Below are 16523 nucleotides of genomic sequence, written 5' to 3'. Positions count from 1 at the left end.
CTCGGTATTCTTTTGTTCCCGTCTGCGCGTTAAAACTTATCAATAGCCTTTCGGTGAAATCTCGACTTGCCCGCTTTTTGCACGCGTCTCACTCGCCGAAACAAAAGATGATGACTGTAATTTTCGCCGCACAAGTGTCTGCATTGGCAGCTGAAACGACGCGACGCCAGCCTACGTGTTTTCTGTGCCGCGACAATGCAACGAAAGTAGAGGAAGCCGGTTGTCCGTGGACGCTTCGTTCCAAAGCACGTCTATTCAACGATGCAAGTTCGTTCACGGAATCGTTTCTATATCTCTACCATTGACAAGATTTCAACGTATTCGCGTGCACCGTGCTTGTAAATACGCGATACGAACGATTCCATGCCGAGCATTTTTCTACTCAAACAGAAACACGCCTCGCAGCTTGAAGTAAGATCGATGATGATCTCCGATGATTCGACACCTTGAGAAACCTATTTTAATCGCGATGATTTTCCCATAGGATTCTGTACTATTTTCTCGTGAAATAAAGGAAAATGTAACGAAATCCCGTTCCTTCGTAAGCAAGACGTGGCTAATAAGTCTCGGAAAGAATAAACGGTAGCTATTACGCTTAATCGACAGTGTGATCCGATTATCCTGTGATTGACTACTCGAAATTTTTTCGTGTTTTGACGACTTAATGTCGTTATTAGCGACGATCTTGTCGCTGATGCTTACATACCCGATAGACAGCCTGTTATTATCGAGTTGGTGAACAAACGAAACGAGCATTAATTATGCGTTCAATCGACGTATAATCCTGATAGACAACGCGATTGCCGTTGCCCGAGATCCATCGTATTCTTTTACCATTACGTTTAATATTTCGCAAAGAAGCGAACGTACTACTTGGACGAATACGACGCGAATTGAAGCTTCGGCAAAGGATCCGATGTACCTTATTTGATTTGAAATCTAATTCGATGATCGAAAATGGGAATAAGGTCAAGCGGAGAGTAATTTCGCTGGAAAATTAATTCCACGTTAAACGAGACCGTTCTCAGTATTCTACAACGTTACGTAATAATATACGCTGTTGAGTAAATATTTAATTACCGTTAAATTATTTGGCCAGAATAATTCCATTTAAACGCGCAAGAGGATTCGTCCCGTACTTGTTCTCTCGAGTATTTGTAAAAATTAATCAACCAGTCGGAATATCGTTTTCTCAATTATGAAATTTTAGTCGTACGTCTTTCGATACACGCGTGATAGTTGCCTAATTGCATACTGCAGGGAATCTATGTGTTTGTAACGGAAGTAATTTGTTTTGCAGAGAGCACAAGTTCGCATTGCGTGGGATGCGGCGGTCGAATTCACGACCAATGGATACTGCGAGTTGCACCAAATCTGGAATGGCACGCCGCCTGTTTAAAATGCGCGGAGTGCCAGCAATTTTTGGACGAGCACTGCACTTGCTTCGTACGAGATGGGAAAACTTATTGTAAACGCGATTATGTCAGGTAAGACGTTGCCTCTACTACGTCGTTGGTTATATTATCTTTGACACGCCGATTTCGTTCTTTTCATTTTCCGCTCATCTTTCCCTAATCATCGACAAATATTACCTGTTTTTTTTTTTCCATACAATAAACGTTCGAACCTCGAGTGTTATTTCTTTCCATAACTCTAAGCTCTTCGGTGAATTTCGCATAATCGAACGGTCGAACAAAATTTTGACGATTAAGAGCGCGTTATTTTCGACTAAAATGAGATAGAGGAACTTGGAAACCGATGGCATTCTCGCTCGCTCGTGGCCATTCGCTCTCTCCGATGCGCGTTCGCGAACACCGAGATCGGGGAGAAATAAAAATAGAAAAAAACGATGCAACAGGACGAGCGAAAAGGAGAAGAAAAAAAAAGAAAGAAAAGAGGAAAATAAGAACTGACAAAACGTTTTTCTCCGGAGTATTTTTATCTAACATACACGAAGTAGAAACTACGGTCTGCGTGCGAGGAAATGCATCGGTAACAAAAAGCGTGGTTCACACGTGGTTGCCTCGAATTTACGCAATTCAACGTAGTATTTCTCGATTCCAAGTTACGCTAAAAATGTGTACAATGAAATTTCTGATTTCAACGTAAGAGCGTACAGTAGCTAAACGCGTCCTTATTCCATTCGTCGCGTGACGTTTGTCAATCGTTCGAATCTCGGTTCATCGTATTTTTTTTTTAAAGTTCGATACTTTTGCGACTCTTCGATTTATTTATTACAGCAGAAAGTTAAACGTATCGAAGTTTCGAAACTCGGGAAAGTGGAAGAAGGCGCGAGCGAGGGATGTAACTCGAAGTGAGAGCGCGTTCGAATCGATTCGACGATACTGGAAATCGGACGAAACGACATGCCGTTTTCAATGCAATTCGAAACGAATGGCGAGAAGAAAGACAGAAGTTTTTAAAACTCGCAGCATTGATCGACACGAATTCCCCCCGCGAAGACGCGAACATGTAGCAAATATTTTTCTGGCACGGGGACAGGCGGTTTATTTGCATTGATCCATCGAACGTCGAAAAGCGTCCGAAACGAAGAAGAAGACTGGCATATCCGGTCGACGCGGATTTGCCAGGGCTGAGCGACACCGATGACGCCTGTTTGTTGTTTCTGTCGCCTCGTACGAAAAGTCGAAACAACCGTGGGGTAAAACGTTTCCTTCTGGGTGTTCTTCGACGCAGACGTCCTTGAGTAAATTTGGTTGTCGACGGATGGAAAGTAACACGGCTTAAAATTACACGTTAAAAAAGTTTTGCCGTGATTCGATCTGTTTCGATGTTACAACAACGTCGTGACACAGTATCGACGGAGCACGTGTTCGCGTTATCGATCTTTCACGAAATAATCGCGCGATTAATTTTTCGTTCGAACAATTTTCTACGATTTTACGTTCTACGCAAAAATCACCGTTGTGATATCAATGGCGAGTAAATTATGGACGAAACTTGGTGATATAATTACTGGAACAACTGATAATTAACCAACCACGTAGCATCAGAATGGAATTATCTATCGCATGAAACTTTTTATTAATAAAATTCGACAATTTAGAAAGCACCGCTAATGAATGCAATTTAGTTCGTTCGGTTTCTGCGAACGAAGTGCTGCAGGCAAGCACAATTAGCTTGAAAACCGATAATTAACTGCTCGATCCGGCAGCCGAGTAAAATTTCGCGGAATTATACGTAGAAGTCGATGCAAATGGAGACAATAAATAAATTTGCCGGTAAATTTACCTAAAAAAAAAAGGTGATAATTTCAATTTTTATATTTAGCGGAATTAGTAGGATTTCAGATGTTTGGCGCGAGTTACGATAAATCCTGCGATCTATTGTTACATCAGGTTTAATCCGGTTTTTAAAATCCTCCATCTTTTAACACCAATTTGTATACATGTTTTTTCGTTACTTTGATACTGATAATTATTCGCTCTATCATAATGTATTCCTTATTACTAATCCTCATTACTAACGCCTAACAGCCGAAAGAAAAATAATTACCTAGGGGAACTTACTTTCTCCTACTGACACGTCGCGGGCTTTCCACGCCTGTCGTTAATTCGTAATCGATTTTGTCAATTTTTTCGGTAATACTTTAGCCAATCGTGTCTAATACCAAAGCCTATACCAAAACTACGAGAAAAACGCGATCGGAAATGAAATTGCGAAGGAATCGTTAACGCAGAGAATTCGTTTCAGATTGTTCGGAACAAAGTGCGACAAGTGCAGTGAGTGCTTCAGCAAAGACGACTACGTAATGAGGGCAAGGAGCAAAATTTATCATATAAAGTGCTTCCGATGTTCAGCCTGCATGAGGCAGCTAGTTCCTGGCGATGAATTTGCCTTGAGACAGGATGGCCTCTTTTGTCGACACGATCACGACGTTCTCGAGGGTGGGAAACTGTGCTCGGGGCCTGGTGGTGTTCCTGGAAGCGAGAACAACAACAACGCGTCCCTTATGAATAATAATCATCATTTGCACCCCAACGACGGCTCGATATCAGGTAAAGAAACTTCTGCCTCTTTCGTCAATTTCGATCTACGCGACGGCAATGCACGTACGATGAAATTATTTTCGCACCAAGTACGAACAACGAGCGATATTTGATCGCGAATAGGAGGAATCGGTACGGTAATCTTCAAAATTATATCAGTATGCTGATATTCGTGCGATTGTGTGAATAATCGTCCTATGATGTTAAAGATGCTACTGACTTTGTAACAAGAGCGAAAGATTGAGAATCTTTAAACTACGATTTCACTGATTCACTGATGTTAACGCTTTCAAGTGCGTTGTCGAGTGCGGGCCAAATATCGATGCCTTGATATTTTGTAACACCACGTTGATGTCACGCGGCAAACCGACCCTTTACGCAAACTTTAGAAAGATGAAATTTCTAGCAAAGAAAAAACGCCACTGACTGGTTAACTTTGGGAGTAAATTTATGCGGACAGCAAATTGTTAATATTAATTATAAACGATACATTAAACGCATTCGTATTACCATTATTAGTAACCTAAAAGATTAACCCGATGACAAAGTTCCGCAAACGACAATTTGACGGGATAACTTTTATCGCGTCGACAAATGAGCGTAACCTATTTGCGGATTACATTGTCTGGACACGGGCTACCAGGGCACAAAGAGCAAATTTGCAAAAGGGACTTCGCTCGAGGGGAAGCTCAAAGGGCCCTTCCGATGCAACGCTGTTGTATTAGGATCACCGGTCATAATTAGGTGTTGATAATTGAAGCCTTTAAGACCCGAAAGGCTTGACCACTTCCCTCCTACGCGGCCGGATTACACAGGATTAGCGTTCCTCGAGCTAGTCCTAATATACGAGCACACACTGTCTGCAGATCGGTTGGATTAAAATATCTAATAAGGCTGGCGAGCAGATAGTAACTTAATTATATCGACGCTGTTTATTTCGCGCGACGTCCACGAATTCACAAATATAGTTTAACGAGATCTAGCAGCATCGAAACGTGACTAGCTGATTTAGCGATAGACGGATCCCTGGATGGAGGTATCTGACGGCATGAAAATTGTCAAAACTGTTAGTTACAGCTAGCGGATGTTTGGCAAAAGGGTTGTATCTTCGAATCTAACAGATTGTTCTCCTTTCGATGTCGTTTCTAAACGGTTAGCAAATTCGTGAAGAAATTCATGGAGAAAAATCCGAAGATTTGCGACAGTCACATAGAGAAACGTCAGAAGCGGCGATGGCTTATTATTTATACATGGCCGCGTCCACTATTACTAATTCATTATTTACACGCAGCGACGATAAATTATATTTGGACGAGGATTCTAACGACGTGGTACGAAGCTGGTTAATCGGTGATAATTGAAAATTGCGTAGTACGGGACACAGGGCGTAGCTGAAACGTTCACTTCTAATTCTCGCGTAAACAATTTCATGGAGGAGCGGCGCGAGCCGCGTATTTTCCATGATGTTTGTCACTTGGCTTCCTTATGGAAATGGTTGCGCCTAAACCGTCTTTTCCCGATGCACGAAGCCCACGGGCCACGCACCGGCGACGGCAGTGGTTTGACAACTCTTTACAGGGGAACAGAGGTGTCAAATGTAGCACCTCTCTGCCAACTACCGTGGCACATAACTACGCACGATCTCCTTCATTTCTTCTTTTTATTTATGGACGTTTATTCAACTTTTTTTTCCCCAACCTCTGTTCGGGAGTCGCTTCCTTTTTCCTTAGTTTTAATGGACGGACCATCTACGAATTCACGTACACTGCCGTTGGATATTGTTGCTCGTCTATCGTTACGATTTTATGCCTTCGAAAGGAACGGGGATTACTATTTTTCTCAGTTGGGTTTTATCGTTTCATCGATGATCGAAGCTTGGAATCAATTAATAAACATAAACGTTTTCTACAAAGTATAACGTAAAATATTCTGACGAGTTAAGAATTAACCAAGAACCGACCAATCTTCTTTTCGACGCGAGCAAGAAATTTCTCCTTCTTCGTAGCATATTCGGACGGTAAATTCTCGCATTAAACAAGCAACGCCGTGAACACCGTCATTACCCTTTGAACCATTCGCGATTAGCAAACTATAATAAATGCCGCAAAGTGGTCGTTAATTATAATCAGTTTCATTCTTGCCGCCGATTTCTTCCAGCGTTTTCTCGTCCACGAGTACCTACTACTCTCCAATCATTTCGACTCTCTCTCTTTCTCTCTCTCTCACACACACACACACACACACACACTCATTCTTTCGGAAACGCGGTTCTGCCTTTGTGACCGCTTATTTGGTTAGGACGCAAAAATAGACGCAGGATTTCGTTTGCTCGGTTGCCTTTTCGTCTTACCGTCCGCAAACATTCGAAATTCGCTTTCGTGCGGCTACCAAATCCTTTCGAAGGACACCGCCAAGGAAACTGGATCCTTATCGCGGCACGAGTTACTTATTGCTCGTTAATTGGGAGTTAATGAAATTCAACGTTCGTCCCTCGTCCAGCCGTTTACATATGGGTTTCGCTGTTTGGTCGGCTAAAAAGTGTCCGAAAGGTTCGTGCTTCTTCTTCTTCTTCTGTTCATTTCTTTTTCTTTTTCTTTCTGGTGAAGTCGCTGCGAAGGAGTCGTTTACTGATCGATGCGACTAACAAGGGAGCTGAGCCTGAAAAATCGAAAGCTCCTTCTCTTCCTTTTATATCCTTCGTCGGTTTGTGAAGAGGTTCGACATAAATATCGGACAATTTCTATTTGCTCGTCCGATGATAATGAATGAGATAAAGCATGTAATACATGGGTATGGGGTGTTGATGAATTTTCACCGCATAGAACATTAGTTTAAGGGTAGAACGAGATCTTGGGCTGTGCGTGTACGCGTTGCGAGAGTTTGGTTTTTCCTCGTTCTCAGTGAATTATTTTCAAACAGCTTCCAACAAAGACGATGTCGATCGTCGATTATACGAATCGGTATCTCTCTTCCTTTCTGATAATTCTTTCGATAAAAGTATTTGGACGAAATCGTTCTGTATAGATACAGGTTGCAGCGGACACTCTAGATTCGCATACGATTCTTATAAAATTGTCCCCAAATCGAATCCAGTTTCGTGTAAACTGCCGTAATCCAAACAACGTCGACGCTCGAAACTTTTCTCGATCGCAGTCGATCTTGCGAAAAGGTTGCCAAAGACCTTTCCGATCTCTCTTGTCGGACCTGGTACCGATCACGGAATCGTCGCCAAAGTTTGCTCATCGACAATATTGTCTCTGGCCTCTCGGATAGTCAACAGGCATTCGTCTCAGCGTTCTCCATCCGCCATGCTGTACCACTATCCGGATCTCCCATTAGCTGGCGAAGAACGTTTTGCAGGACCGGTTAGGACGATAGTCGCAGCTGGACATTCTACTCTGCATTCTCCTGATTTAGTCGAGCTACTCTTCCCCGAGAGTTGGCTTTTTTCCAAACAACCGGCGAATCGGTTCGTGCAATAGCCAGTGGAAGCAAACAACGGAATCGCCATTCGTTTCGGCCTTTCCTTCGACTTCTTGAATTATTTCTCTCGTTATCGCGCTTCTGCCTCTTAGTATTTTATTCGACCGTCGAAGAAATTTTTTACGCCTCGGTTCGATCTACCAACGATACGTGAACGCGATTCGATTTATTCGTAACGACCACCACGCTTACGATAGAAAAATGTATTTATCTAAACGATACGAAAGTAGGTATACATATATATTATATATCGTGTTGTTTGCGTATCCGATAAAAATTTCGAAAATTGTGCTTGGTACAGTGACGAAAGTGAGAGAGAAAGAAAGAAGGAAGCGAAACTGTGGTAGAGAAATAGAGGCTGGAAAAATCGAGGTGAGTAATCGTGACGTTGATTTGTTGGTAGATTCCGGGTCTGAAAGCGGGTCGCACAAAGCTGGCGTGGGTGGTACTCGAGGATCGGGCGGCCATAAAAGCGGCGGCGGTTCTGACGGCAAACCAACCAGAGTTCGCACTGTTCTAAACGAAAAGCAACTTCACACACTGAGAACTTGCTACGCCGCGAATCCGCGGCCGGACGCGTTGATGAAGGAACAATTGGTGGAGATGACGGGACTGAGTCCACGCGTGATAAGGGTATGGTTCCAGAACAAACGGTGCAAGGATAAGAAGAAGACGATCGCCATGAAACAACAGATGCAGGAAAAGGTTGGCATTCGAGTTTTCGCATTTCGCTATTATCGCTTTCGATAGAGACAAATCTTTAAAGCGCACCGATCCACGATGTATCGTTTCTATTCGTTGTCGTATTTCGAGCCACGATTTAACGAACGAAGGTGTTCTATATTTCAGGATGGCCGTAAATTAGGCTTCGGTGGAATGCACGGAATTCCTATGGTGGCTAGCAGTCCCGTAAGACACGAGAGTTCTATAGGGATGACACCGCTAGAAGTTCAAGCTTATCAACCACCGTGGAAAGCCCTTTCAGACTTCGCCTTACATACCGATTTGGAGAGGCTAGATCCTAATACTCCTTCTTTTCATCATCTGGTGTCGCAGGTAATTATCATAGATATATTTCAAATAAGAATAAAGTATCTGGTATCGATCGTATCGTCTACGAACGTCGATAACGGCATATTCCTACATCGAAGCGAACATGTGCAGTAACGTGTTGCACGATGCGATATATCCATACGCGATTAATATAATTCATTTCAGATGCATGGTTACGATCTTCACAGCGGACCGCCACAATTACCACCGCCAGGGATGCTTGGTGGACCGATGAACGATGGCGGAGGCGGCGGGGGCGGTGGTTCTTTGCCACCCCCTGGCCCACACCACCCCAGTAGCGGCGGCCCAGACATGGGCCAACACCCTGATAGCACGGATAGCTATGTAACTTACCTCGAAAGTGACAGTGACTCTCTTCATCACGATACAGGAAGTCCATAGTGTTGTGCAGTGTGGCCAGAACGAAAGTGTCCGCTTTCTTCGTGGTCTTCTTTCAATAAGTGCTTGAAGAGAATCGTAGTCTGCGAGAACAAATAGGACGATTACGGATGGCTGGAAAAGAAAGAAAATTTGCGTTATTAAATCGCGGCTCTTTGCGCAAGGAAACCTGATCCTTTCGCGCTTGATTTTATAATCGAAGAAGAACGCGTGTGAAACGTTGTTTGATCGAGAGAAAATCTTCCCTTGCGAGACGAATTGGTGTAAAAATTCGGTTTAACGACGTGCCAGGGTAATCTAACCATAGATTAACTGAATCCTTCGATAGGGCTAACGTTAAAATTATTGATCGACCACGCGAGTATCGCGTTACACGGAAAGTTTTGCAGAATTAGACGAATTCGGCAGAAATGTTGCGTTTGATTAGTATTATTATTATTATCGATTGTTTTTCGAAATTACTGTCGATCGATTAAAAGAAAAATTTGTATTTCCACGCGTAAGGGTTAAGAAATATCGTCGTTTTCGATAGAAACAAGCAAATTACAGGAACGATATGATTTGCAGAAACGCGAGCTTAAAATAGCCGAACGATAGAACAATTATTTAAATTGCTATTGTTGTGTCGACAGAAACAATCGAAAATTACTGTACGATCTGTAAAAAGAGAAATACGTATCTGAAAAAGTCTGATTAATTTTTGGGGCGAATAAATAAAATTAATCATTGTTTGACGTAAGTACGTATTATTTTACCAGATCGTAGTTTCGTGCTCGATATTTCGTAATTAAAACACTTGTGTCGCGAACGAGAAAAATTCGATACATAATGAACGCATTCGTTCGCGAGAAATCTCAGGTAGGATATGTATAATGATTCGTGAATGATGTGGACAAGCGGATTTGTCGACTGAATAATTGCTCGTTTGTTACGAAACGGTAATTGATATTTAACGGAACTGGCGAAGGAAGTATGTAAAATACTGCGCCAATATTTTCAAATGAAATACACCGATGTAAAAAGTCGTTTTCTTCGCGAAACTGACAGCGAGTAATCGAATAATTGCGAATTAAGGACAAATTTTATCATGATTATTGTAATTTCTAAAGCATGCGAAAGGAGATTGCAATAAATGACGATCAAACTGATTGTATGTCGAGTTGATTTTACCATTGTATCGATGTCTTTGAACGAAATTCGCCCTTATGCACTGAAATTGTATTGAATTGATAAAATTGTGATCGACGAATTTCATGATGAATATTATATATAATTTATTAATTATCGTTTAGGTACATAGGATTATTTAACTATTTAATAAATTAGAGAGGCGATTAATTCGTTTGTTTATTCTTTATGCAATTTCAGTGTATCGTTCATGGGTGAAGGGGTGCAATAAATATAATACATTTTCTTAGGTCAAGGTATCGCATTAACATCGAAAGATATTAATGTTTTGAAATTGAATGAATCGATTAAAAGTGGTCGAAGGTGTATCTGAAACTCTGTTCTGCGCCGAAGTACAGTAATTTCATTGAGGAATGATGATTCAATTGTCCGCGATAGCTTTTTTTCCGAATGTCATTTCAGCCAGTTCGAACGACCAAAGAATGCTTTTATCACGATAGAAAGACGAAAACGAAAAGAAAAGGACGAAGCAGTGTCATCAACAGAGTTGGACAAACTTGTAAATCGCCGTATATAAAAAGTAAGAATTGACGTGGATGAATATACACTGATAGATAAAATGTTTGCTTCGATAGTTTTCTTCGTAACATAATCTTCCTTCTTTTGAATTGCAGTGTATTTTGCACGACATAAATTATTTTAAGCAACAGAATAATTATTAAACATTCATTTCCGTAACAGTAAAACTAGGAGGAGCCATTACAAATTCCTCGATCACAAATTTTACGTAACAAACAAAATAATATTTGTCGATCGATCTAACCAAATCGATATACCCAAGAAGCAAGTTACTTTCAAATTTATTACATAATACCTTATTTATTGTGTACAACTTTTTAATTACCTAAATCATACTCGAAACAACTTCTAAGACTATCGGCGACAGACATTTATTCAAATAAAATGTATTTTATCGGTTACAAGAAATATGTATCTATACACTTACCTACATGATTTATTGATTATCAACTATTTTTATTCCAACTCGCACAACTCGTCATTGACACTATTTGCAACAATTAAAAATTTCCAAATACGACTTAAAGATTATTTTTAATAATATCTATTGTATTATCTATTGCAAAATAAGAAAACAGGTTATATCGTGCTTTCCAACTCTGTTTCTTCGTCCGCATTATTGTGAATACAGAAGTGAACGATTGTCACACTGTAAATATAGTTGTGTCCACTACATATAAATTTGAATCATGATGTACCGTCAGACGCAACTAATTCATAATATTGATTACACGAATAGCCGAGTTATGTATAAAGGATTAAAAAAAAAACATAAAAAATGCAAGTAACATTGACGATAGCGCATTACCCCCTGATTTATGTTGTAACAAATCATATTGTAAACGCAGGTACATATGTACATTCGATTAATACCAAAGTGTGCGAAACTTCATGTGAACACGGAAACGCACTGAATTGTATTGTAAATATCGTCTCTAACCCTCCCCTTCCTCCTGATCCTAACCTCGTTGTCGCTAATTAGTGGTTCGTTTTAGTGGTGATTCGTTTAGATGTTTGTATAGAATCGTTCCATCACCGCTCCTCTCGTAATGTACATGTTTTGAAAGGGAGAACACCGTAGACCTAACATTTTCGTAATCTATTCGAATCGTCTTCGAATTTGTATAATATTTCTATACCGGCGCACACGTAATAAACTGTCCAATTAAATTATGTCTTCCAATTAATTCACAACCTTTTCTTCAATTTTTCTCTTTATATCTTGAAACAACTTGATCTTATAACATTCAAAACGTGTAATGGAGATAACAATAAATACTTCCATTAGCAAAATATTTCGTAGCAATAAAAGATCATAATGTTGTCTCATATATTTTATTTAAATTATTAGGAATTTCTTGTACAATTAATTGTCGCCAAAAGTATTACAATAAATTTTGTTCAAGCTAATTATTCATTACAAACAACATTAATTATTCGTTATAAATATTGTATATATTAGATATTTAATGAAAAAAAATATGTAATTTATCATATTTAATATTATTTAAATTATATTACTGATTTTAAGGAGTATTAATGAGCAAACATACGTATAACGTACATATGTTGTGTGATGTACCTTTCAACATATTGATTACACCTAATTGAAACAAAATTTAGCAAGCTAAATCAAGAAAAAGATTGCTTTCTTTGTTAAGTAAGACAAGAAACCAAGAAAATTGTTATTGTTATAGAGGAATTACTATAAAACTTTAACATTGGTATAATAGACATCCATTGATTTTAGATGCAGAGTACATTGCAAAATGTATGACCTAAATAAGTTCTAATGAAAACTGAAAAACAGAAGAAAAGAAAAATTAATATACAATTTAAACTACTATACTATAATATACTGAACCAGGTATATACGTAGAAAACATAGTTATTCACACGTAGAAAATAGTATTTCAAATCTTAAATTTTTATCATTTATCGATGAGATTAAGGCTCCTAAGTATTACGAAAAATAAATGCAACAATTGTATCCATAAGTGAGATACAATCCGGGATTTAATCGACGTCAATGAAATTCAAGCCTATTGAGCAGATATAAGACAGTGTATAAAAAGTTACAGCAACGATTTTTTCAACTTTCATAACTAACATTCTATGGATTTCACTTGGTGATTTATATTATATATAAATCACACAGATCTTGACTTATGACAACCCTTAAGTACTGCCTGAACATTCACATAATTGGTTAATTGTATCTTACACGTACAACAAGAACATACTAAATACATATAAATATTAAATAATGTCTCACATAACTATGTATATATCCAACATGAATTGTGTGTATATATAATATATATGTATATATAATATTATCTAGTCTAACATTAAATAATAAAAACAATCTTGTACATTGATGTAATAATAAGCGTAAGTATGAGTGAGCTTACAATTATAGGAATGTATATCGCACGAAAGATGTGGAACAATTATTGTTCTGTGTCAGCTTCGATAAGAAAAGATTTTTATGGCATACTTTCCAGACAACTCTTGATATGCTGCCAAGCTTGCAATCCCTGCAATTATTTATAGAAACATTGATTCATCTGTACAAAGATAAGTAGTAAATTGGTTAAATAATAATAAACAAAAATGTTACCTTTCTAGCAAGTTTAAATTGTAAAATGCAGTAAGCTGCCAAAATTTCTTTTAAATCTACCACCTTTTGGTGTTGAAATCTTTCAATGTCCATCATTGCTTTAATAGAGAAAGATCTAAAAACATTACATGTAAAATATAGAGAAATGTATTGTACATAGTTTCATAGTATATTTTTTATATGCTATGAGTATGTGTAAAATATTTGATTAAAATGTATTACTTTAAATCTTCATCCACCCGCTTGACGGCTTCTTCGTGTTGTGCAATCCTTTGTTCCAATTGTAACATTTTTAATTCACGAACTTCTTCTGTATCCACAGATACAAATAATCTTGACATTAAACCAGATTTACCTACAATAATAAATTGTATTAGCTCCAAAAATTCCCATATTTGTAAATTGGATGATAATAGTACTTAGTATAATTTAAAACCTTGTATAATTTTTTCTTTTTGTTCAAATGCTGTGGTTAAAGCATCATGAGCTTCATCTTTGGTTAACTGTAAAGCTTCTCTTCGTTTGACAACTGCTTGTAACGCAGAAGCACCAAACAACCATTCTTTCAACTGATCTGCTATTAGTTCCTCTTCTTCGAGGGTTGTATCTATTGTAGCTGCTAATGAATCCAAGTAGTGACCCGATTTCTAAGAAAACAGGCGCTGTAATGCAGTGCGCTTTGCAATATATATACTTGTAGCATAATTCAATTATGTTTTATCATTTAGAAATTTCTCGCAAAAATTGGTAATTTTAATGTTTCTAAAGATATAAATGTTAAAAAATATTTATAATATATATAAAATTGAATACCTGCAGCCCGTCACCCATCTCTCTTTCTATGGCACTCCATTCACTAAATACACGACCATAATTTGCATGTAATTTGTACAAACTGTGTTGTTTTTCTACAAGTCGCGCACGTACTCGAAGAACATTACATAAATTATTCTGAAATATTAAACGGATATGTACTACTATAAAAGTTTATTTTTTCTCAATGCTGAACATACCTGAAGTTCAATTCCATAGTTTTTGATTGTTTCAAATCGCTTATCTGGTTTCCTTAATCGCACTGCCACACTCAGTGCCTTTAATTTTGATTCTACTAATTGCAAATAACCTATCATAAAATATTAATAATTACAACACTCATTATAAATATATAAATAAATAATGATATAAATAGATAATAAGATATATACTTCTTTGACAGAACGTACCTGTTTCTTTAATGCTTTCCCTCCAACCATCCTTTTGTTGCAAAAATCCCATAAAATGCTCATCACGAGACAATATAGGATGCGAGGCTACCCTCAATAGGAAATTCTTAGAAATAAATTTATTGTAAATATCAAATACATATTTTCAAATAAAGAGGCAATGAATAAATATAAATAGTATACCTCAAGACCAACTCTTCGTCTGTCAACAAAATCTGGATCAAATGTATCGGTGGTAACCTTTTGCCATGCATATAAAACTTTTTTCTCTGGTAATGGAGGCAGTACAATATATGGATAGGAAATTTCCAAATAAGCTCGGAGTAGTTCAAATTCTGTGTATCGGCGCCATAGAGAACTTACTTTGGTGAGTGCACCTTTAAAGTCTGGATCTGTAACTCTACAATAATATTTAATATACATGTATATATTTCATAGATGTTAAAGTAACTTTTACAAAAAGAGACAATTTAAAATTAAATGTACACAAGCTTAAAACATTTCTATTTTAACTTTGTTAGGTAAAGAATGATAGGTTCACTTACTTAGTCTCAATGAGGTAGACTGTATAAAACTCTCTTAAATTCAATGCTCCATTTGCACGCTTTTCAGTTTCAACTATAGAGATTTCCATGTGATCAAGCAATACATCCTAATATAGAATACAAATAATGAGTTTAAGATATAGAAAATACAACTGTTTCATTTTTTATATTATATAATTTATAAAAGTAGATTTAAAGAAAAATGACATGTACAAATAAATAAAACCTATGTAAATAATTATTAACAGATATTAATAACATAATTTATTTTTAATATTAAGTATCAATATTAAATTATATTCAATTAATATAAGAAAAACAAATAAATTATTTTATATTTATTAAGTTCCAAAATTAAAAGTAAAAAATTGTATGATTTGTATTATTATCAGTAATTACTCAATAAAATAATATCTTACAATAATATCTGAATTTAAATTGGTTGCATGCTAATTCAAGACATCATAGGTTTAAATATCCTTCATAAACGCGTATGTAGATACCGCCAACACTAGTATAGTGGTACTCAAACGGATAATTCATGACCTACTTTGATGCTTTTTCAAATAAATTAAGAAATCTGTATTTACTATTGTAATAATACAAGTAATTTCTTTTAAGCAATCTAGTATCATTTATTTTATACATATTATACGTTTAAGTAATACAAATTTATAAAAATAGCTTAAAGCTAATTTATAAACAAAGGTGTACTAGAAAATTTGACATATCAAAAAAATATAGCATAAATTAAACAATAGTAAAAATATATATATATAAGTTATTAAAAGTAAAACTAGAAAATAACGTCAATAAAAAAATAAGAGATTTAGAACAACAATAACAAAACATGAGAATCACTGCGCGTCACTTCGATTCTTTCGCAATATACATACATATTCTTCTAGTACTTCTTTAACTTAAACAAATATAATTTCACAGTAATTTAACTTTGCACAAATATTACGATAATCATAATACCTAGAAACCCGTTCAAGTAAGAACGTGTTTAAAAATTATAGCTTCGAACGACGTATTGATTTGGCGGACGAATTGAAATGGTCAACTATTCGAACAGTTTCTTACCTCCTTTTGTGTCTCCATAGTAGTTATGTTTGCGTTTGACTCCCTCTGATAATTCCCGTTCTGAAACACTTCTTCCATGATTCTGTATCAGCCTAAAAATCTACAAAGCGGCAAAAGAACTCCGAAGCCTTTCACATCACGTCCACTTTCTCCATTACTGACACTGTCACTTTATTCAATAGAGCGCTGTACGTTGCAGCAGGTTAAATTCCCTTTAAAACGTTCAATAACGACTCACTAATCCGTTTACGAAAATGTTTCGTTAGTTCCATTAACATATTTATTGTAATCTCAATAATTCATTCGTAGTATAAAGAATTCGTTTAAACATATTTATATCCTGCAAATAACAGCAACTAACGTAGTTTTTGTTGGTGCTCTAGGGAATTTTAAG

General features: G+C 37.2%; 2 protein-coding genes and 1 long non-coding RNA gene across 3 annotated transcripts in view; 1 reads left to right on the top strand and 2 right to left on the bottom strand.

The window, feature by feature from the left end:
* LOC110119491 overlaps nucleotides 1-9022 on the bottom strand; it is an 84401-nt gene extending 75379 nt beyond the window's left edge. Inside the window, exon 1 of the long non-coding RNA XR_002307962.2 lies at nucleotides 8901-9022. This is a non-coding gene — a long non-coding RNA (uncharacterized LOC110119491). The remainder of the gene's footprint in view (nucleotides 1-8900) is intronic.
* LOC100644486 (insulin gene enhancer protein ISL-1) overlaps nucleotides 1-11825 on the top strand; it is a 36636-nt gene extending 24811 nt beyond the window's left edge. Inside the window, exons 2-6 of the mRNA XM_003397086.4 lie at nucleotides 1301-1487; nucleotides 3715-4019; nucleotides 7897-8198; nucleotides 8343-8549; nucleotides 8712-11825. Coding sequence (XP_003397134.1) covers nucleotides 1301-1487; nucleotides 3715-4019; nucleotides 7897-8198; nucleotides 8343-8549; nucleotides 8712-8948 — 1238 coding nt within the window. The 3' untranslated portion in view covers nucleotides 8949-11825. The remainder of the gene's footprint in view (nucleotides 1-1300; nucleotides 1488-3714; nucleotides 4020-7896; nucleotides 8199-8342; nucleotides 8550-8711) is intronic.
* Nucleotides 11826-11971: 146 nt separating this feature from the next.
* Nucleotides 11972-16336, bottom strand: LOC105665613 (sorting nexin-4). Its single transcript, XM_012310966.3, has 10 exons — nucleotides 16130-16336; nucleotides 15044-15150; nucleotides 14682-14898; nucleotides 14499-14604; nucleotides 14289-14398; nucleotides 14089-14226; nucleotides 13712-13922; nucleotides 13498-13630; nucleotides 13276-13390; nucleotides 11972-13192 (listed from the first exon to the last, which is right to left on the bottom strand). The coding sequence occupies exons 1-10, from the start codon at nucleotides 16205-16207 to the stop codon at nucleotides 13142-13144; spliced, it is 1266 nt and encodes a 421-aa protein (XP_012166356.1). The 5' UTR covers nucleotides 16208-16336; the 3' UTR covers nucleotides 11972-13141.
* Between the last annotated feature and the right edge of the window lie 187 nt (nucleotides 16337-16523).

Source organism: Bombus terrestris, chromosome 8 (assembly GCF_910591885.1).
Source record: "Bombus terrestris chromosome 8, iyBomTerr1.2, whole genome shotgun sequence".
Classification (NCBI taxonomy): Eukaryota; Metazoa; Arthropoda; class Insecta; order Hymenoptera; family Apidae; genus Bombus; species Bombus terrestris.
The sequence above is the reverse complement of the archived record's forward strand: the minus strand, read 5'-3'. Positions and strand labels throughout refer to the sequence as shown.